General features: G+C 38.1%; 1 protein-coding gene across 1 annotated transcript in view; it reads right to left on the bottom strand.

Moving 5' to 3' along the window:
- LOC129514440 (zinc finger protein 407-like) overlaps window positions 1-22,346 on the bottom strand; it is a 448,057-nt gene that overhangs the window by 261,256 nt on the left and 164,455 nt on the right. Inside the window, exon 4 of the mRNA XM_055333001.1 lies at window positions 14,769-14,843. Coding sequence (XP_055188976.1) covers window positions 14,769-14,843 — 75 coding nt within the window. The remainder of the gene's footprint in view (window positions 1-14,768; window positions 14,844-22,346) is intronic.

Genomic DNA, 22,346 nt, shown 5'->3' on the forward strand with positions numbered 1-22,346 from the left:
AGCCCCAGTCTGCACATCTTCCCTCCTGCTCAGAGAAGAAAACTGCATCTTTGTTCAGTTGATATACCTTTCATTATGTAATGTTCTCAAGAAAAATCATGCTTTATATTTTATATCCCAACAAATGCTAACAATAATGATGCCATCATTGAAAGAAACAAAGTAAGCCTATAATTTCTGTAAATAGCATCACTATAAAAGTTTTACAGCAATATGCTTCAGACTAAAAACAAACATATCTTGTTCATTTAAACAATACACTCAGACTTTTCCACTTTTTATATATTCTATTTCATGAATAAGCACCTTAAACGGGGGGAGGATTGCGTTTCATAAATACACTAACTTGTACCTAATTTGCCAGCAGTTACTAAGATAAAAGTGCTGAGAAGCTGTTAAGCATTATATGCAATACTATCAAAAGATCAGCCATGAAAGAGCACAGCTTTACCAAAGAACTATGGAATCATAACTCTTTTTCACCAAAGAAGGATGCAATGAAATTTACAATTTGTGGACACAGACCTCTATTGAATTGTAAAGATTTTGAATAACTAGGTAGTCTATGTCAATTCTCTCTGAAACTATTTTCACATCTGTGAAATGTAGAGGTTCCCTTTAAAATCCAAAATTCTTATTATTCCGCAATAAGCTAATTCTGCAATAAGCTACCTTGTGTTAGGACAAATTAAATATAGCAAGCCACTGACATTTGCAAGTCATATGAACTGAAACCTTTGGAAAAGTCCTTCATAAAAGCTGGTAGATTATTTTTAAAAAATTAAGTGACCCCTTTAGAATCTTAGTGATTCTATAAACACAGTCTAAATTCATTAATAAAGCTATAAATTCTTCCAGTAAGGAATACAAATGAACTCTACCCTCCAATTCAGACGCTATTACTGTAGTAACATGGACCCAAGTCCCCACAATCAAAACCACGAGGGAGGACGGCGTCCACCAGGAGACAAGCGAGGACAGGGGCACAACATACTGGGCAACACACTGAGGCTAGGCCAGCACAGCTCAGCAGAGCACTCTGACCTTATGGGTGGCGCCATAGCACCACATCAGCACAGAAGGCATCTACAAGAAGAGCAACAGTGATGCAGAGCACAGCCAGGTACAGTGGGGCCCTGCACAAGGAAGCGATTTCCAAATGAAATTCACAACATCCATCCCTGGAGTCAAACACCTCCGCCTCCCAGGACAGAGCTTGCCCAGGCTTCATCCTCAGACACTCCTGGAGCCTCACCAGGACTCCTAACAAGTGAGGTCAGGCATGGCTGCCAGAAACCCCAGTGTCTGTCTGTAAAGGGGATCGTCCACAAGGGATGTAAGCTGGCTTTAGGACCCCTCCCTGGGAACCTCTGTGCCCTGATGAAACCGCTTCTCCATGACACAGTCGACAGAGGGTCCCTCCGATGTCAACCTCACACTACGCAAAGGAGAACACTTCCTAAGATTTCCAAATCAAACTCTTCTCATAATAAAAGTGAACTAAATAGCCACATGAATTAACAGTCCTCACTGATATTATAGATAAATTTTTAAACACTAATAATTTTCTAACAAATGACATTTTTGTCCCAAAGTCAGATGTTTTCCATTTATGGCACCACCAGTAAGAGAGTCACTTCTCCAGGATGCGGTAAAAGCACTTGCTTCACTAGCCAGAGGACTAAGTACATGTCTTTAATGTCACCTTTGCTGTACAAAAATCACATGATATGGGCATCTGGGTATGGGAAGTGATGGCCTTACTACAAAGACCTCGGAGCACAAAACTGGGCCAAAAATCCTCTTTGGTTATCCTCGGCCCCCAGTGGCTCCATGTTATTGTATTTATTCAACAACAGAGTGAACATCTGTGGATTCACCACCAAAGCTAGACCTGGAATGTTACATTCCAGAGGGTTTTTTTAAGATTTTATTTATTTATTTATTCATGACAGACACAGAGAAAGAGAGAGAGGCAGAGACACAGGCAGAGGGAGAAGCAGGCTCCATGCAGGGAGCCTGAAGTGGGACTCGATCCCAGATCTCCAGGATCACACCTCGGGTTGAAGGCACCGCTGGGCCACCAGGGCTGCCGACATTCCAGATTTTAATTTGTCCCAACCTCATATTTCCAGCTGTGAATGATTACTTTCTCAGATTTTTTTTCATTCTTTTATTATTTTCATCACCAACTCCCAACAGTGGAATCCACTTGATTAAACTGTTTTGGTTTTAAGCTCTTCTACGAGGCACTAGAGACCTGAGACAGAAGGACACCCCAGAACCAAGCTGTGCCAAGACTGCAGGGCTGGACTCTCACAACAGCGGAGTTTGGGGCTCTGACTCAGTGGCCTTAGAGCATGTCCGGTTCCAACCGAGGATGTCCAAAGGAACTGAAATTATGTCTGATCACTCAGGCATCAAAATATTATGAATGTTAAAATTGCAAAAGTCAGTGGCCTACAGTTCAGGTAAAAGAGCTCTGCAATAGAAAGAGACCTTCTTTATTCTGATTTGAGAACCCGATATAGTTTCTCTGAGATGCAGAGAAGGTGCCTCATAATTGAGCGTCTTTGGGACTCTCTTCCAAGTTCAGATGGAGCACCCAGCTTTTTCCTTTGGTTTTATAAAGGCTATAGTCTATGTATGTGTGGTTTTTTTCTGTTTAAGCAAAAGAGGAAACTCAAAAATTCATTGAAGATTTAAAATACATTCAAAAACTGCTATTATTACAAGTACTAATAAATAATAAACATTGGGCTAGTTATTTTGTTAAAATTTTTCCTCATCTTCAAAATCCAGTAATCATATAAACAATATATTTTTTTAAAAAACAAACCATAAATTTTTAAAAGCATGATATCCAGCAATAAGTCTGTCACTTCCTATTTGCTGAGAATAAATGGCACATCCATATTACTTAATGGTAACTATGAAATGAGACAAAGACATTTTGAATCCTGGGAGAATAGAAAATTATCAGTAGTAATTAACATGCAAAAAATTGGGGTTTAAATAAAAATTTTCATAAGTATGTTCTGCTGAATCTGCTGTTTCCCACAATCATTGACTTGATCAGATTAGCATGGAAAAGGGGCTTTGGATATTCAGACATCAGCAACTGAACTGCTTTATATGTTTTTACCTAAAAACAAGCATTTTTTAAATGACAGAATTCTATGCATACATAGACCATGATGTTTTCCCCTTGTACAACTATAAATCCATGCTCACATCACCTCAGCCCTGAGAACTGAGAGCAGGTGTCAGCCTCCGCTATCACAGCTGAGATGGAAAGCCACAGACACTCAGAAGAATGCACCTGAGCTTGGTACACTAAGAGGCAAGACCATCTATAAGTGCATAAAACTCTGTCAGTCTGTAATACCTGTTTCATAGTGTGACTACAAATCATAGTAGTCTATGATTCGATCATAGATCAAATTAAATCAGCAAAGATAAAGTCCATCTTGAGGCATCTAAGTGGCTTAGTAGGTTAAGCATCTGCCTTTGGCATAGGTCATGATCCTGGGGTCCTGGGATCAAGCCTCACATCAGGCTCCCTGCTCAGTGGACAGCCTGCTTCTCCCTCTCCCTCTGCTCCTTCTCGCTCTCTTTCTCTCTCCCTCTCTCTCTCTCTCTGTCAAATAAATAAATAATATCTTCTTTAAAAAATAAGTCCATCTTAAAAAAGAAAAATTTCAATGAAGATTTAAACCCATCAATAGTCACTGAGTGTCAATTATCCTTTGAAAAACAGAGAAAGGAAGTCACCAACTATGCCCTCAAGAAATTATCTAGTGTGGGAATAGGGTATACACCACCTATTTTAAAAGGAATGTATTAAGTAGTACACTGAGCTCAGTGGGAAGAAGTGATTATAGAGAATGAGAATGTAGGGGAAGATTTACAGGGAGACAAAATATGGACTTTGTTTGAAAGGACAACCATGCTGACCCACCTAGAGGACACAGAGCCATGTCTTCCAGTAGGACAAGGAGTGGAAACACCACACACAGTATGCTGAGAGTTTTTCATGCTACCTTGACCAAACTCCTATATCACACTTACTACACCATGGTAGGCCTAGGAAAGCATTCATAAAACAAGAAAGAACTAGAATTACATTAAAACTCAATGGAAAGGATTCTTTCTCTGAAAAGCAGATCTCTATTGAGATCATATGCCAGAAACAACTCAAAATAAAATTAGGTTGACACATATGAAAGTAATAATATTTGATGGTTTTCAACCTAAGTGTTAATTTACATGATTCAATCTGGGGAAATGCTAATATTTTAGTAAGCATCAAATGACATCATGATTCTTCTGAAAGGGAATAAAGGATTGGCTGAAATGAAAGAGTGCTTTGGAAGAACATTAGGATTACTATGGGACCAACATGTCTCAAAAGGCACATCACTGTTTGCTTGTTTTCTCCTGTCAGCACTAAGGGTGGGAGAACTAGAATACCAGTGAAAATGTCCTTTGTGTTAAGCTCACAGCTGATTGTACAAGTGACCCCAGGACCAAGAAATGGGGGGTGAGAGCTTAGAGAGTAGCCTATGTGAACCCTTGATTTTTCCTATTAGAGCTCTGTAGTGTAATGAGATATAAACGTCTTGTTTATCATCTGTTAAAATGGTCGATGAAATTTGCTTTGATCCAACTTTATAAAAAGTATTGCAGAAAGGTTACAAGTTTCCTGAAAATTCCTCAGGAAAAATTTTAATCTTGGACTTTTATAAGCAACTACCAAGACATCATGAATATAAAGAACCTCTCACAAAAAGTCAGTACTGTATAATGAAACTGTATAAAAGTTGGTAATTAAGCATAATTGAAGGCTGCAGTGAACATATAGGCCTTTGTTCTTTTTAATTCTGGCACTGACTGGGAATTAAAGATAAGAGCTTAAGGCATATTTTAGTCAGAGTCCAGATGTATAAGCCCCAGTGTTCTAAAAGTAATTTAAGTGAAATAAAAGAAGAGAATAGCCAAAAATATTCTAGATGCCTGCCAGGGGAAAACACCTATATTCTGAACATTTAACATATTTCATCGATCCTATTTGGAATCATTTATTCATTGACCTTAAAAAGGTTAAAACAAAAGATATTCTTATATCCAAGATCTGTCTGAATTACTAAAGCAAAGCAAAAACAAAACAAAAACTCTTCAAATGAATTTATCACATTAAACAGCAATGTATGCTAAAGAAATTCAAACATTCATGCCAAAAAAGGTATAGACAGTTCACTATCACCACAGAATCCATTTATGTCTAGATGGTAATAAGAATACAGCAGACATCATTGTGATAACGATTATCAGTACTAACCATACAACTATATTCTAATAACTCACTGAACTAGTACCAGATGACATAATTATAATGTATGCAGTATTATCAGTCTTCTGGATTTCCTATTTTGGGAGGTGGAAGTGTGTGTGGGGGAATATAGGAATTTCTAACCATACACATATCTACCCTTTATTCATCCATGTTCCACAAGAATATGATGAAAAACAAGATCCATTAGAGATGGAATGGATGAGATAGAGACTCACAAAGGACAGAGGCCTTGGGCTGAGACTGCAAACAGAAAATATCTGGACTGGTGAGCAGGAGAGATGGGGTGCACTCTGAGTGCACGGGGGTTTGGGGGGAGGTGGACCTGCAGGGAAAACCAAAGCATCAAGAAAGGAATAAAATGGGTTCTGGAGTTTTTTCTTTTTGAGAAAAATATGTGTCTAACAAAATAAAACAGATGATTAAAAGGCTGATTTGCAGAATGGCTCTGCAGCCTGATTCAGAAGGACACTGGAACTGGAAGGATGGAATGGTCCAGGCAGCAAGCCAAGGACGGGAAACAGCGCTCACCAGTATCTGTCGCTGTGACAATGCTAACTCGCTTGCCCACAGTGTCTCCCTGGGGTCTGAACTCCACACTGATGGACGAATCATTCCAAGAGCTCTAACTTCTCAGTCTTCCTCTTAAGGACAGAGTGAAAGGTAACTGGCCCTGGATTCAACATTTTTTTCAGCCTGATTCCAACCCAGTTTCCCAGACTCATCCTAACTCCTCCCACAATCCCTTTAAACATTCCAGGTTGATGACCATTTCCTAAAGCATGCACAGGCTGCGGATCTTCAGTTCTTCACCTTACACCACTCTCCCCTAACCCTATGCCCAAGGTCACTCCAGGCACATGGGAACAGAACACGCCAGGCTCCCACGCACCTCCTAGAGGGCCTCTGACTGTGCTCTGCTGGGAAGGCTCTAACTCCAAATTACACTTAAAATGTAGACCTGTAAAAAGGTCTTTCCAACCATCCATCCTAAAATAGCACCTCTCCAGATATTCTCTGAAATAGCACCCAATTGTCTTTCCATTAGAGCCTTATACTCAGTATAAATCTCTTTTACCTTTATATGTGTTAAATCTCTCTATCCTGACCCACAGACCATCAGCCCCAAATTTGAGGGGCATGAGAACAAAGGTGTATCATCATATTTAAACATCAATACCATCTGAATTTGGAAACACAGTATTAACCAGAGTAGTAAATGTTTACTACAAGAATAATTCAATGAAAAAATGAGATAACCTTTATCAGCACCCCTTATCATAACCCTTATGGAGGACTGTTTCCTCTCTTAAAACTTTTCTTTGCATCACTGTGTAGCTTGTCCCTTTCTTTATATACATTATGGACAACTGTACAGTAACTAATCTCTTCTAAAAACAAAGATCATATAATACTCATGTCTTTTAAATGCCCAGCAAATATATACCCCATTAACACTCAAAACTCCTCTGCTACCAACATGAGAATTTCCTTTAAAGTAGTGTGTATGGGGATCCCTGGGTGGCGCAGCGGTTTGGCACCTGCCTTTGGCTCAGGGCGCGATCCTGGAGACCCAGGATCGAATCCCATATCGGGCACCCAGTGCATGGAGCCTGCTTCTCCCTCTGCCTATGTCTCTGCCTCTCTCTCTCTCTCTCTCTCTCTCTCTCTCTCTCTCTGACTATCATAAATAAATAAATTTAAAAAAAATTAAAAAAAAAATAAAGTAGTGCGTATGGTATTCGATCGACGTAACCACAATGCGGTAAGATGTCCTTATTTCTGACTGAGGACATCTTGGTATAATAGGTACACAATCCTCACTTCTTTCCTTGTGGAATACATATTAACTATGTCTGACCAGAAAACTTTAGGAGCAAGCAGTCTTCAAAATAACAAATAATCTTGAGAAATAAAAAGCATAATTTGAACCAGTACAGGAAGTACACTAAGTTTTCAGACCAGAGGGCAAAAACAATTTTTAAAAAGCCTCATAATAGGACTGCGTGCTACCAAATACATTGCACCAAAACCTAACAGCTGAAGGCATATGCGCTCACAGACAAATACTGACCCTACTTTATCAAAATTCCCATTACAAAACTTCCCTTGAATTATCTGAGCAGTGATTTATGTGAGTTGGTTATTGCTTACATAAAATGGGAATTTTCCCTAAGGGAAAAAATGATGAGACCCGAAGCAATAATAGTAAATAAAATGTGTACCATGAAATCCACTCCACTGTCTAGAGATGGACTACAATTCTGGCAATGAGCTTCCCAGCAGTAAACATAAAGAGGAAAACTCAATTATATAGGGGATATGCTGGTACTTAAGACCAAAATGACAAGTTGTTTCAGAAAAGCACAACCTTTCCTGGAATTAAGACCAGAGAGAAACTGGCCCCTGAATCTCACAGGAAGATCTGACATATTTTCATGAGCAGCAACCTGAGGACTATCTTAATAATAAAGACATGCATTTTATAAGGTTACTTCTTTAAACATCCTTAAGTGTAAGTCATTACCACAAAAACTAAGAAGTCCATTCCACCTTAGAAAACAAAAGCAAGGCAGTGAAGGCAAGGGGCTCTCTTGTGAGGGTGCTAACTGAAGGGTAAGTGGAAGCACAAGAGGAAGGGAATGGAAGGAATATGCACTCAGCACAGCACAGGCAACCGCTGCACAGATGGCCAGAGGCCAGAGGCTCCCTGCAGCTCATGAACCCTCTGCTGAAGGAGGAGCAGGGCCGCCACTGCTCCACGGAAGCTGCGGAGCCAGAGGCAGGCAGGAGCCTGAAAGAGGGATTTCCATCCCCTTGGGGATGAGCCACAAGAATTAACCCTAACTAGGTCCAAATCCCTTGCCAAAGAGTAAGTTGGAAACTTCAACCAACAAATGAGGATCTGAGAACCCAACCTTCTAGACCACTGACACCTCTGTTAACTTCCACCAGGAAAATTCATCAAGTCACAGTTAGAAAATACCCATTTCAGTAAGAAAACACTTGTCAGGAAGCAACCATAGAACATTTAAATTACCCATTTAATTGAGAAATATTTCCCAGACACTGACAAGGTATCTTTCGTGAAAAATATATACTTATCTCTGTATGCACCTTAATAACTTGTCAGTTTAAATCTGTAATGTATAAAAGGAAACTTTCTAAAAATAATAAATAACCTTGGTTTTAGATGAATTGATGGGACTTCTATCTATCTTTCCACATAGAAGTGATAACTTAGCAGGGCTATATGTCTGTTCAATCCTACTTGTTCACAATAAAACCGTAGTAAATGATCACAAGACACTAATTCTATTCTACCCTGGATACTGTCTGCAGATGGAGAAATGAGAAAAGACAGAGGAAACAGAGTCCTGAGCTCATGCAATACTGAGGTGTAAGAAAGATAAGTTTTCCTCCATTTTGGCTCAAGAGTTATTTCTGGTATAAATATATTTTTTTACAACAGAAAAGAGCCTATAAACACTCTATTTTTCTTAAAGTGGGCCCTCATTAAAAAAAAAAAAAAGATAGAAAAGAAAAAAAGTACTGCTAACCATTTGGGTAAGAGAATAAATGACAGGGGAAGACCAATATGCAGTGGGCGAGTAATGGTGATAGTGAGCCTAAGGCCAGAAGGAATAAAGTGACCAACAAGTTTTACAAAGAACACTCCACAGATATCACCACAATGGTCACACAACACAGAGTAAAATATCTCAGTACATCCATGAGAATAAGGTATCCATTTCAGTGGTAGAACAGAAAACAGTATTTACCCTACAGACATTCATAAGGAATAAACACTGAAGAAGATGACAATCCTTTTTTTTTTTTTTAAGTAGACTCCATAACCAGCACTCAGCATGGAGCCCAATGTGGGGCTTGAACTCAAGACCCTGAGATCAAGAGCAGAAAATAAGAGTCTGAGGCTTAATCCACTGAGGCTTAATCACCCTGATAATGATACTTTAATAGAGAAAATGAAAGCAATTATGACAATTTAGCCAAAGGAACACAGTTCTTTCAAAAGGACAATCAAGTGACAATAACAGGAGTTAATCTCATACTCTTCTGATAGGAAAAATTTGAAAATCTCTAGATAAGTGTAATTCAGAATTTTTATAAACTGTATTGTTCTCTCATTTAAAGGTAACTTAAGTTTTTGGGGTGCCTGGGTGGCTCAGTCGGTGAAGTATCTCCCTTAGGCTCATGTCATGATCCCGAAGTCCTGGGATCAAGCAGGGAGCCTGCTTCTCCCTCTCCCTCTGTCCCTCTTCCCTGCTATACCCTCTCTCTCTGATTAACAAAATCTTTAAATAAATAAATGCATTTTAAGTTTCTAATCAACCCAAATTACCGTTAGCAAAGTTTCAAAGACAACTGCATGTGCACATCTATATGCTTTTTTCTAGGAATGTTTAGGTTTGGGATACTTTCATGTTTTAAGAAAAAGTTATGTTTCCATCTAAACTGAAAAGCAGGTAACAATGATACTTTCATAAAGTGTTAACTTTTAAATATAAAAATTTCTGAAAAAGAAAAGAAAGGAAAGGAGACAAGAAAGACCCCAAAGCCCTATAGGGTATCACATCTGGTAGTCTGGTCCTAATGGCTTACAGCAAACCAGAACCAAGTATCAGAGCTGCCAGTACTTCTATTTCACAGTTGATCTAGGTAACACCTGGTATGTATAAAAATGTGAGGGGAAAGATTTTACTTATCAATCTTGATTGATCTTATCAATAAGATCAAACATAGTATTAAAAGGAAGATAGCTAATCACAAATTCCAAGTGTCTGGTAAAAAGAGATAGAGCCAGCATAAATGAAAAGAGCTCAGGGATCTGAAACAGGCCTAGGGAAAACCCATTCACCTGAACAAAAGCACTGATCAATCCTGGGCTCGCCCTGGAGTCTAAAGACTCCCCATGTCGACCATAATCCAGAGTTTCACAACCTGAGTAGATGCCTCCCAAATTGCTTCACTAAAGAAATACTAAGGTTTTTATCTGGATATTAACAACTTGAAAAAAACAGGTACATTTCCTTTGTTATGAAATTATTTAGCTCTTAGACTCTCTGTCTGACACATGGATCCAATTTAAAATCCTCTATTGGAAAAAGTGGTTTGGGCGTAAAAGCCCCCTGAGACGCTGTCAGGGCAGATAACTTTGCTGGCCCCTGGACACCACAAACACCAGAATCCCAGTGAGCCTTTTCCCCTCCTGCTATTTACAATCACTCAAAGCCCAGCTGACTTCTACACAGGGAACTAGGAATGCCATCTCCTTCTATTATAATATGCACCTGACTTCCATATGAGAAAAACTTATTAGGGCTGTTTCAGTGGTGGTAATTGTGCATGGGCTCGTTTTCTTGATTACTATTAGCAAACTCAGTCATAAAGATACTTTGGCTTACTATATAACAAACAGAATTACTTATTTAAAATAAATAGTTTAGAATGAACTTGCAAATTAATTGGAGTTTATTATTTTGGAATGTGAATCGAATGAGGCTATATTCAGTTATTTATATTTAAGTGTACAAGACCTCAGAAATACAGTAATGTACTTAGTACCTTAAAGTAACTTTATGCAAATTTAGGGACAAAAAAAACATGTTCTTACACAAGCCATCACTTCAGGTGTCCATGAAGTCAAACATATATATTTGAAATTGTCTAGCTTTCTGTGCTAATGACAGTCATGCTGACAAAATTTACTGGTTCATCAAACTATAGTGCAAATATATGAATTTATTTGTAATAAATTATCATTTTTGCATATATCAGTCAAAGCACAAGGCCTAAATACTTGCAAACAAAATGCATTATTAATTTAATTGTCACAGCCTATTTGGTTAACTTCTATTATTATTTGCTATAATATGCAATGCATAAGAAGGAAGAATCAAATTTAAAACATAAAAAAGTAAGCTGATTATTTTGTCCTGGAGAAATTAAAATACAGCAAGCTTGCAAAATTATAGCCAAGGCATTAATGTTTTAAATAGGTAAGAAAAAAATGTTTAACTTAATTTAAAGAACAGTTATGCCCAAAATGAAGGTTCAAAATGCTGATAAAGAGTTTCTTTGTTTCCTGAAATCATTAAAAGGCATCAATTCCCTCCCCGAGGTAGGAAGAAAGGTGGAATGGGAGCCCTTTGGCACTGACTTTGCTACTACAAAGTGCTAGACTTTGCTACTTGAATATGACTCTCCCCAACTATGCAGGTCTACTGGGAAAGGACACTGCAGTGGGGGTCCGGGCCTTCTGACTTAGTATTTTTGTGCAGTGAGAGGGAGCGCCCTAGAAACAAGTGTCCTAAACGAGAAGGCTTCTGAAACACAGAGGTCATTTAAATAACAATTCAATGGAAGATGCCCAGTTGAGAGGATCTCAACAGTCTGGACTACATAGGGGTCAGGACCCAGAAGATGGTGTGTTTTCCCACTTGAGGTTCCTTTTCTGATTTTCAAGTCAAAACCAGATTAATGCTGGAGAAAAAGCTAACCACCTCTCAAAGGGTAGGAAGACATGCTATCTTTCTCTTGCCACTGTGTAGCCTCCCTCTAGGTGTCAAGGGACAAAATGAGCGGAAAGAAGTAACTGTTCCTGGAGTATACAGAAAAGGTAATGGAAACCAAACAGTACATCTGGGCTCTTCACCCTCCTGTCATAATACACAAGAGGTGTGTACTGTTTTTAAGTACCTAAAGGATAAAAATATGTATCGGGTAATGAATTTTTCATTGTATGAAACGATATGAAAACTTATTTTACCTTTTTAAATTCCTAAATAAAAAGCAAAATTTTGAACTGAATTTTGCTTTAAAACACAATTTCAAAACTCAAATGTTTTGAACATTTGAGTTCAAAACATATAATAGTTACCCAGTAAGGGAAGCATTTTCTTTTCAGTAATCATCTGATCTGTTTTCATTCAAAATTTATTTGGGGAACAAAATATACTAAGTACCTGTATGTAAAGATTCTCAAGGTGAGATAATTAGTACAAGAAAGGACAATGGGATTAGAGTCAGAAAAATAATAATTCTAACATCCATTAATTAAAAACACTGAGTAAGTTACTACATATTCCTGAATCTCAGTCCTTAGATCTAAAAACCTGGAATAATAATGCACTGCTAATAATAATTCAGAGTGATTATTGAGATAATGCACGTGAAAGCAACAAAAACACAGTATTACAAATGTTTTTGCTTCCTCTTCCTTATACACTAATGAAACAAAACTTTGACAAGTTCCAAATTATAATTTAAGTAATAAAGAATTTGTTGAATGTTAAGAATAATGCATTCAGGATATGTTCAATACGTAGAGTTTGGCTCAAATTAAATATAATGCTGCAAAGAGAAGTACCAGAAATCAAAAGATAAGGAGCAGGCATACATAGCACTCAATATTTTGACAAAATAGTCACATCCAAACTAAAATGCTAAAGAAAATAATATGCCTTCAATAGAAGAGTCAAGTTAAACTGCTTGTAAACAGAAAATATTGGTAAGAGCATTTTAAATTTTTTAAAAAGGCAATTAAACATTTGCAAATAAGGAAGAGGTCCTTGGAAGTCCTAAGCTGCAGACTTGTAGAACAAACTGCATCTTTACTGACATCTTTAAAAAGTACTAAAAACCTAAAGTTTCCAGGAGTGTCTACAAGAGTTTCCGATACCATCTTAGAGGACTGGGGGTAAATATCCCATGTCTTTGAAGGAAAGAAAGAGAAATTCTCACTAGCTCTGAGTTGTACATTTTGCAGATTCAAAAATTTTAGAAGTGGCCATACTTCTATAGAAGTAGCTATACTCATCTGATAGCTGACATTGCTATATTTCTGCTCACCTAATATAATTAAGTGTATGTGATGAAGCTAATTATGATACAGTAGCAGGAAAAAAAGAAAGCCTGGCAGTTGATGACATAATAATTGTGGTGTTATTTTTCATGACATGGCAACTATAGTATTATTTTGGGGATGACACAAGATGTATTTCTTTTTTAGTATCAGCAATGTTTAATTCTACAGTAAGAATTTGAAAATACTGCTTTAAAAATTCAAAATAAAAATACAGGAAGAAACAAAGTTTACTTTTACATCATTATTTTAGCTCATTCAAACACATGTGCAGAGGTCAATCCCCTCCAAATAAACTTGTCTACTGTTTCAACATTATTTCACAATTTCACACAAAGTCCTTCAAATCTTTGCAAATATTTTTAGATCAGAATTTTTAGAATGAAAAGGACATTAAATTTTTGTGGAAGAATGGTATGAAATACAATATTCAACAATGGAGTACCAAAAACTCAAAATATGATGAACTAATTTGATAAACATTCTAGAAGTCACATCATTAAACATGGCCTAAAATGCAAATATAATTGTATTTATTAAATTTTTTTAAATGAGTGAAAATTACCTTTCTTTTGGGGTGCCAACTCCATGTTTGCCTAGTAGATGAGTATTTAAGTGCTTCTTCATTACAAAAGCAACCCTAAAGAAAGAAATAAGAATAATTATAGAACTAAAACATGACTCTGCTAAAAATATGTCCATAAAGTATTTAAAAACAGCATTTATATGTGGATATACAATGAAAATGCACATTACAGTGGCACTCCTGGTAAACAAGAAGCTTGTCTATAGATCAAATGTACTGTCATACCTAAAAATCAGAAGAAATAACTGTAAGAAATAACTGGCTCATTTTCTTACTCAGGTACACAAGCGGGCAGAAACAGTGACTGTAGCTCAGTCACTGTACTTCCCCATCATCAGAAAGCAAAGCAAAGCCTTGACCTAACTGGTACTGCCCTGTAATTGAGCCCAAACTTCAATAATGAAAGTTTGAGAAAATACCATTTTATTAAATATTTAAGGGACTATAAAAGAGAAAATGAATAACCTCCATGAAGCTTCCTTGATAACAAGGCAATAATTTGAAAAGAGGTCTTTAAAAATGATGTAAATGTTTACTGTGGCATAAGCAAAAACAAAAAGAAAAAACTGCTTTAAAAATTCAAAATAAAAATACAGGAAGAAACAAAGTTTACTTTTACATCATTATTTTAGCTCATTCAAACACATGTGCAGAGGTCAATCCCCTCCAAATAAACTTGTCTACTGTTTCAACATTATTTCACAATTTCACACAAAGTCCTTCAAATCTTTGCAAATATTTTTAGATCAGAATTTTTAGAATGAAAAGGACATTAAATTTTTGTGGAAGAATGGTATGAAATACAATATTCAACAATGGAGTACCAAAAACTCAAAATATGATGAACTAATTTGATAAACATTCTAGAAGTCACATCATTAAACATGGCCTAAAATGCAAATATAATTGTATTTATTAAATTTTTTTAAATGAGTGAAAATTACCTTTCTTTTGGGGTGCCAACTCCATGTTTGCCTAGTAGATGAGTATTTAAGTGCTTCTTCATTACAAAAGCAACCCTAAAGAAAGAAATAAGAATAATTATAGAACTAAAACATGACTCTGCTAAAAATATGTCCATAAAGTATTTAAAAACAGCATTTATATGTGGATATACAATGAAAATGCACATTACAGTGGCACTCCTGGTAAACAAGAAGCTTGTCTATAGATCAAATGTACTGTCATACCTAAAAATCAGAAGAAATAACTGTAAGAAATAACTGGCTCATTTTCTTACTCAGGTACACAAGCGGGCAGAAACAGTGACTGTAGCTCAGTCACTGTACTTCCCCATCATCAGAAAGCAAAGCAAAGCCTTGACCTAACTGGTACTGCCCTGTAATTGAGCCCAAACTTCAATAATGAAAGTTTGAGAAAATACCATTTTATTAAATATTTAAGGGACTATAAAAGAGAAAATGAATAACCTCCATGAAGCTTCCTTGATAACAAGGCAATAATTTGAAAAGAGGTCTTTAAAAATGATGTAAATGTTTACTGTGGCATAAGCAAAAAAAAAAAAAAAAGTACTTAAGTGTCAAAAAGATATCAGTAACTAAAACAAAAAGTATTACCTGACAAGCTATCTTATTTTCTACACAAATCAGCTTAATTCAATTCTGAGGACATAAATATAAAATGGACCAGAATCAGCAGCCAGTCCATAGAATACCAATCTCCTTCCGAACACAGTACAACATCAATTTAATTACATCGTGATTATTTAAAACAATTTAAATCTCATTCAGAAGCATCAAACTAAAAGGTTCTCTTGATAAGCAAAAAAAAAAAAATTATGTTATAACTTTCAGTGTAAAAGGGCTTGCAAACATTTTTGTTAATTATGTATTACAGCTGTCCTTCATAAAGTTAATTACCAATAGCTGAAAGGCAACAGAATCTATTTGCATATGTACATGAAAGGCATGACATATGCAAAAATATGATTTTAATTAGCATTCTATGATATGAAGGGCTACAAATCAAATTGGCATGTTATAAGATTCTTAACATTAAACACTGAATTCATCTGGACATGTTTGCACAAACGGGCAATGTAAGGTTGTAAAGTACTGTGGCCCTTACAAAAGAGACATGTCAAACGCTAAGACTAAAACAATTTCTAAAAATGTGAATGCCTCTCTTTTCTTTTTGCTTCATGTCTGACCTATTTTGGTACTATTCCTTTAATATTAGGGTTTCAAGGATAAAATAATATATTTGTATTTTTTAAATGACTGTGACTTCATTATTCAAATAATGTATTTGTATACACTCAAAATGGCACTCATTCTTTTTTATATATAGGTAATAACTATGGACAATACATGCTTGACACTATAAATAACTGAGCACACTATGAATCATTAAAATGGAAAAATAATGATTACATGTAAAGAATCAAACTGTGATGATATTAAAGGCTTAGCAAAAGTAATAGTACAAGATATTCTATATTTGTTCCTGCTTGATTCGGACAAAATAAATAACATTTTTCATTTCCTTAAAAAAGAATGTAGTAATAACAACAGTCCGCTTAAGTCATAACTTCCCTACAGTCCTCTATTTTCCTATAATTAAAAAAACATAGAGCTAATAGCAAAGAGCAAAGGTTAAAAGCCCAAAGTTGCAAAGCACAGCTTATTTACACGGCCAAGTATAATTTAAGAGATGTGAGCTCAGAACCACAGTGCAGTTTCTAAAAGAAAAAAATTTTATTAATTAAAATGTGTAAGTTTTAAGAATTAAAACAAAAATATTACACCACACAGGGGAACAAACTAAAAAGTACAGAGAGAGGGAAAGCTTCCACCTAATATAATTCTTAAATTACCTGCTGAATGTCTAGAATACTAAATATTTAGAGGAATAACAATTTTTTATTATAGGAAAAATTTATAATACTAAAATACAACTCAATTATAGTCAAATGTAAAATGTTCATTTATCCAAAATCAGACTTCAAATAAGTATGAAGTCTTTAAATTTGGGCTACATGAGCGCAACTAGCATCAAAGTCTCAATGTCATCCTCAATTAAAAAATGTAAGTCAAGTCTGACTAAAATAATCTCACCAACACATCTGAATATAACATTGCCAGCAAACTATGATTACTGAATGCAGTCTACCTCTCACTGCCACCATCACAGTGTTGCTTGATTATTTTTAACATCGTAACTGCTTTGGAAATTTTATAATCTACCCATCACCAGAAATAAAACAGTCCCAAAGCTGAAAAGCTATACAATCAAAATGCCTTGCTCCTGATAAAATATTTATGCCTTTATACACACATTGTGCTTCTGCAAGAGGACTAGTCGCTTACTGCGTGTGTCACTAATACGCAAGTCAGTTAAGGTCGTGCCTTCATGGAGCTTCCATCCTATAATGTGTAGCTTCCGGACAGGATGCAGTGGCAACCAGCCTGCCACACCCCTGCAAGGACACACTGGTCACATGGGCACACACCAAGTCACACACCCGATAGGGAGAATGCTTCAGGACCACTGAAGTGCACAGTGACCAAACCAGAGTCCCTGCTCAGAAAATGTAAAAACAAGTGCAGGAAACAGACCAGAACAAAAAGTAAAACGCACAGCATCTCAAATAGTGTGATAGCAGTAGGAGGGAAAAAAAAAATAAAAGCAAGAAGACCTGCAGCATCAGCCCAGAATCATTTGTACTCTGGACAGCTCTGGGATGTGGTCTGGGTAGAAGGGGGCAAGAAGTGGGCAAGGGACAGGGCAGCAAGGCAGGGTGGCCAGGACAGCAGCCGGGAGCCCGTCAGTGGGGCCTGATCTTGGAGCCAGAGGCAGTGGAAGGGTAGGGAGGACAGGGCAGGACTGAGCCTGGGCTCAGACCCCAGTGAGCAGGGAAGCCGGTGGCGCTGGTGTGGGAACCAGGAGAGACCGGTCTGACTCCCTGCTGCTTGGCCCAGAGCAGGGACCAGGGCAGGACTGGGTGGGGAGGGCTCTGCCAGATATATCCAACAAGAGGTCAACCCACTGGTCTTGGGGTCAAGAGCGAGATCCAGGCTAGAACATACGCTCTGAGGCGATCCATCTGCCAATGCCTGACAATCTGAAGGAATACCTTGAAATAATAAAAAATATATATATAATGTTTTTTAAATATGATTGATTTCCAAGTACCAAGAATTGCCTAAAATAGCATCACTTAAAATTGTTTTTGGTGTCAAAAGAGCAGCACAGTAATAACATTAACACCTTCACTATAGATTTCTACTTTCCATACAAACATTTCATATTTTAACTTCCAATTTTAAACTAATTTCTCCTACACAATCTATTGATCAGAACCTCTTCCTTTATTCCTTTAGGTTTTATCACTGCAGAATTATTTCCACTTGAGAGTCATGAAAGATTATCTGACTGGTCTATTTAAGTAAATAGGATACAGTACCATAGTCCCAGGGAGAGATATGAAAAGCAACAGAAACCAAGACCACAGCATATCAGCATCCCCAGCTCACACACTCAAGTCAGGGTGTTCTGTGCAGGTTCACACAGGCTGTGTTTCTCCAGAACTCGAGCAAAGAGGAGAACAGTAGTATGTTTCTCGACTTTTTGCTATCTTGTTATTTCTGTGTCCTTTATCTCTCTAGAAGGGCAGACATTCCTCAAAGACCAGCCTGTAGGACAGAATATCCAGCTACTTGCATATTTCTGGTGATCAGGTCAATATAGGCCATAGAGTTCATGGGAAAAATAAATGGCCAAACACAAGAACACAGTAAGTTAAGAATCTAGAAGACGTGAATACGGGACTATGATGCGAGGATATGTATGTATACTCACTGTCTTACTGTGGGATCCGGAGCCCCCTACCCAGTTCTCCCAATGGTCCCCTCGACACTCACACCACATGCTCTCAAACTGCCTGTCACGATGCCGGCTTCACCCAGTGAAAAAGCTGGGTGAGCCAAACAGTAACATAACTGACAGTGTTCAGTCACTGCTGAAGAAGCAGAAAATTTAAAAAACAAAAAACTGACAAACACCAGGGGCAGCTGGCAAAGACTAGCCTGGAATCAGGCCCTGATGGTCACTATCCTGAAAAATGCTGGGGAACTAACTCCACACCCAGGTGATCAAAGCAGCATGTGTCCTGCCAGCAGCAGTTCAAGGGCAAGGGCAGACAGTGAGCATGGGGACAGAAAGGAAGTGGAGAGGCAAGCCAAGGTAGGTAGGACGGTAGGACGGCGCTGCCAATAAGCCTTGTGCAACTTCGAGAATACTGAGTATGTTTCCTGAGTTGCAAGCCCCTGAGTGGCAATGGCAGAAAAGCAGTGCTTCACAGAAATTTTATAAAAATTAAAGAAACAGGGCAGCCTGGGTGGCTTAACGGTCTAGCTCCGCCTTTAGCCCAGGGCATGATCCTGGAGACCTCCAGGCAGAGGGATCGAGTCCCACGTCAGGCTCCCTGCATAGAGCCTGCTTCTCCCTCTGCCTGTGTCTCTGCCTCTCTCTCTCCCTCTGTGTCTCTCATGAATGAATAAATAAAATCTTAAAAAAAAAAAAAGAATTAAAAAAACATCATAGCATGAAAAGCAGGTAAGGACACTTAATGAATAATAGCTAATAGTCACCCTGTCATTTATACATATATGTGTTTCTAGATACATGTGTATGTACATGTGTGTATATACATGTAAATATATTTATATATAAATATATATAGTGATATAGTTACATCTAGAAAAAAAACAGCTAGTGATATAGTTATATCTAAAAAAAAAAAAGTTCAAGGATGTCAACTACAAAAGCTTCCATCCCATAGGGCCAGTTAACACCTTAATTGACACACAACAGCTTTAAAAAGACCTCAGTTCATGTATGTAAAATAACCTAAAAGGTCAAGATACAGAGATCTGACAATCTTAACACTTCAAACAAAAACACCTGCCTATGTGAACACCAGTTGACCTGAGATGTAAACAAGCACTCACTTTGACTCATTTACATTAGATACCTCTCTATTTATATCAATCTCCAAGAAAGGCAGGGGAGGAGGGTAGGGAAACCAAGAAAGCACTCCAAAACTAAACACAGCAACAAGCAAAAAATAATGAATGGTCACACACATCCAAATGGCCACAAATCCATGGTCTGTTTTGTTCCTCCTTAACAGTTTGACTTTGAGTGCCAAGTCTCAGAATTAAAAATAATAATTTTAACTAACTGGGAGAAAGAAAGAATGCCTTGAATGAGTAAAAATTCTAAACTTTAGTATTTCTTTAAAAGATACTTATATTCAGTATTTTCCAAGCCTTTATGCACATATTCCAAACCCTAGAGTCCCCTAAGAAAGGAAGCCTACACAAAGAACTGCATCCCCTATCACCCTGCCCCTTTCCCAGGACTTCACTGGCGCTTTGCATCTCTGTCATAGACCACCTCCCCCTGCAATCCCATATGCACTCTCTACCCCCTCCCCACCCATAACAAAAGTCCCTCACTTTCCTTCCAAGTGCACAGCTTGGGTTTCTATCAATCCTCCAGGTGCCACCAAAGATGCAGGGGACACTTCAGAGGAACACCTCACAGGCAGTGTCCTAGGTTAACCCCTTCACAGTACTGTTGCTCAGACGTATTCACTCTGCAAGCTCAGACATGTTATCTAATAAGGTGCCTTCGGTTTCCTCATATATCAAATGGGATGGTAGTAACTGCTCCTACCTAATAAGGGTGTGATGAAGATGACATGATTATTGTTTGCACAGTACAGAGCATAGTGACTCACACATTCTTAACATTACACAAATCTTTGCCACTTTTAGCACTAAACCACCCTAGGCTCAAAGGTTCAAGACATAAAAACACCATCCCCAACATCCTACCTCATCCCCACTGGCCAGACCCTCTCTGAAATCAGGCACCAAGTTAGCAGGAAGAGGAGCTGCCTGCCACGCTGTCCATCTGTTTAGGAATCCCATGTTCATAAGAACTATAGTGCAATTCAAAGTGATTCAATTCAAATGCTAATTAAAAGGTTCACATGTTTTAATACTTTCACTAAGCACTGGGGGCTCAAAACCAAATAGCACTCTGGGTCTGAGCAAAGAACAGAGAGCAGCAAGCAATGATAAAGAGCGTCAGGTGCGGGCAGCCCCCGTGGCGCAGCGGTTTAGCACCACCTGCAGCCCAGGGCGTGATCCTGGAGACCCTGGATCGAGTCCCACGTCAGGCTCTCTGTATGATGCCTGTTTCTCCCTCTGCCTGTGTCTCTGCCTCTCTCTCTCTGTCTCTATGAATAAATAAATAAAATCTTTAAAAAAAGAGCGTCAGGTGCCATCACTGAGATCACAAGCAGAGACGGCAGACAGCAGGAGTCTCCTCAAGGTTCCAGAGAGGCCTGGGAGCAGAATGGTTAAACTCATTCATCTGTGCAGATTCCAGGACCAGGGAACAGGACATGCAGTGGGGAATGAAATAACACAGGTCGAGAAAGACTGTTAAAGAATTAGGTACAAATCTGAAATTAAAAAAAAAAAAAAAAACAGCAGAGTTCTAAATCATGAAGGGTCTTACAAGTAAGTCATGCCAAAAACTTTAGATTTTTGTCCAGATTCTCAACATTTGCCAAATATCCTACAACCAACTGCTCTGTAGGATGTTACTAGTGATATTACCAAAAGGGGAGGGAGGGTAGGGGGTCAAGCAAGCCTGTGGCAAGGCTGGATTAGAAGACTAAGAGTCCACAGGCTTCCCATGTGAAGGAGCTCATGAGCACAGAGTCCCAAGAAAGGAAGGGGAGATGTGCACAGCTCTCCCTGAGCTTAGTGGACCACTGAATATTTTTGTCATAAAAACCAATGTCCATCTCCTGGAACTGTGTCTTCAGGACATGATAAAGAAAATGCTGCTGTGGAGTCCGGGGAATGCTGAAGGGACACAGGAGCATGATGGACACACACATTCTAAGGCATTAGCTCTGCAGTCCGTGCTGGGATCAGACCTTCACCCAGCCTCTGACCAGTCACAGGGGTGACCCTGCACAACTCTTTTTGAATCACATGGATCCCTTCCTTCCTAATGTATAGCGTGGAATAATCCTACTTAGAAAGGTTTAAAAACGAGCTAACAAAAACGCATGATTTAGTGCTGTACCTGTGACACTACAATCATTCAATGACTCATAAGTAATAAATGTAACGCTAAGCAACCAACAAGGATCTGAGGGGACAAAGGCGAACAAAATGCAACTTCAACTTCAACATGCACAAGGGTTGGAATCCAGGTCATGGAAACAGAAGTCTGAAGACATAATGTCAGCACGACCAGGAAGAAACAAGACATATATTTAAAAATAGGGCTGAGGGTGCAATAAACTTCTCAGCACCACAACTGGGAATTTGAAAAGTTTCCCTCTTGCCCTAAAATCAACAGTACTGACCAACCAAAGTCATCTAATTTTCACTGAGCACAAGATCAGTGCAAGGAAGCAACTTAATTTTCATCACTGTACATATTTATAAGCAACATTCTTTGAATGCATT

The sequence above is a fragment of the Nyctereutes procyonoides genome, unplaced genomic scaffold (assembly GCF_905146905.1).
Source record: "Nyctereutes procyonoides isolate TBG_1078 unplaced genomic scaffold, NYPRO_anot_genome, whole genome shotgun sequence".
NCBI classification, from domain to species: domain Eukaryota; kingdom Metazoa; phylum Chordata; class Mammalia; order Carnivora; family Canidae; genus Nyctereutes; species Nyctereutes procyonoides.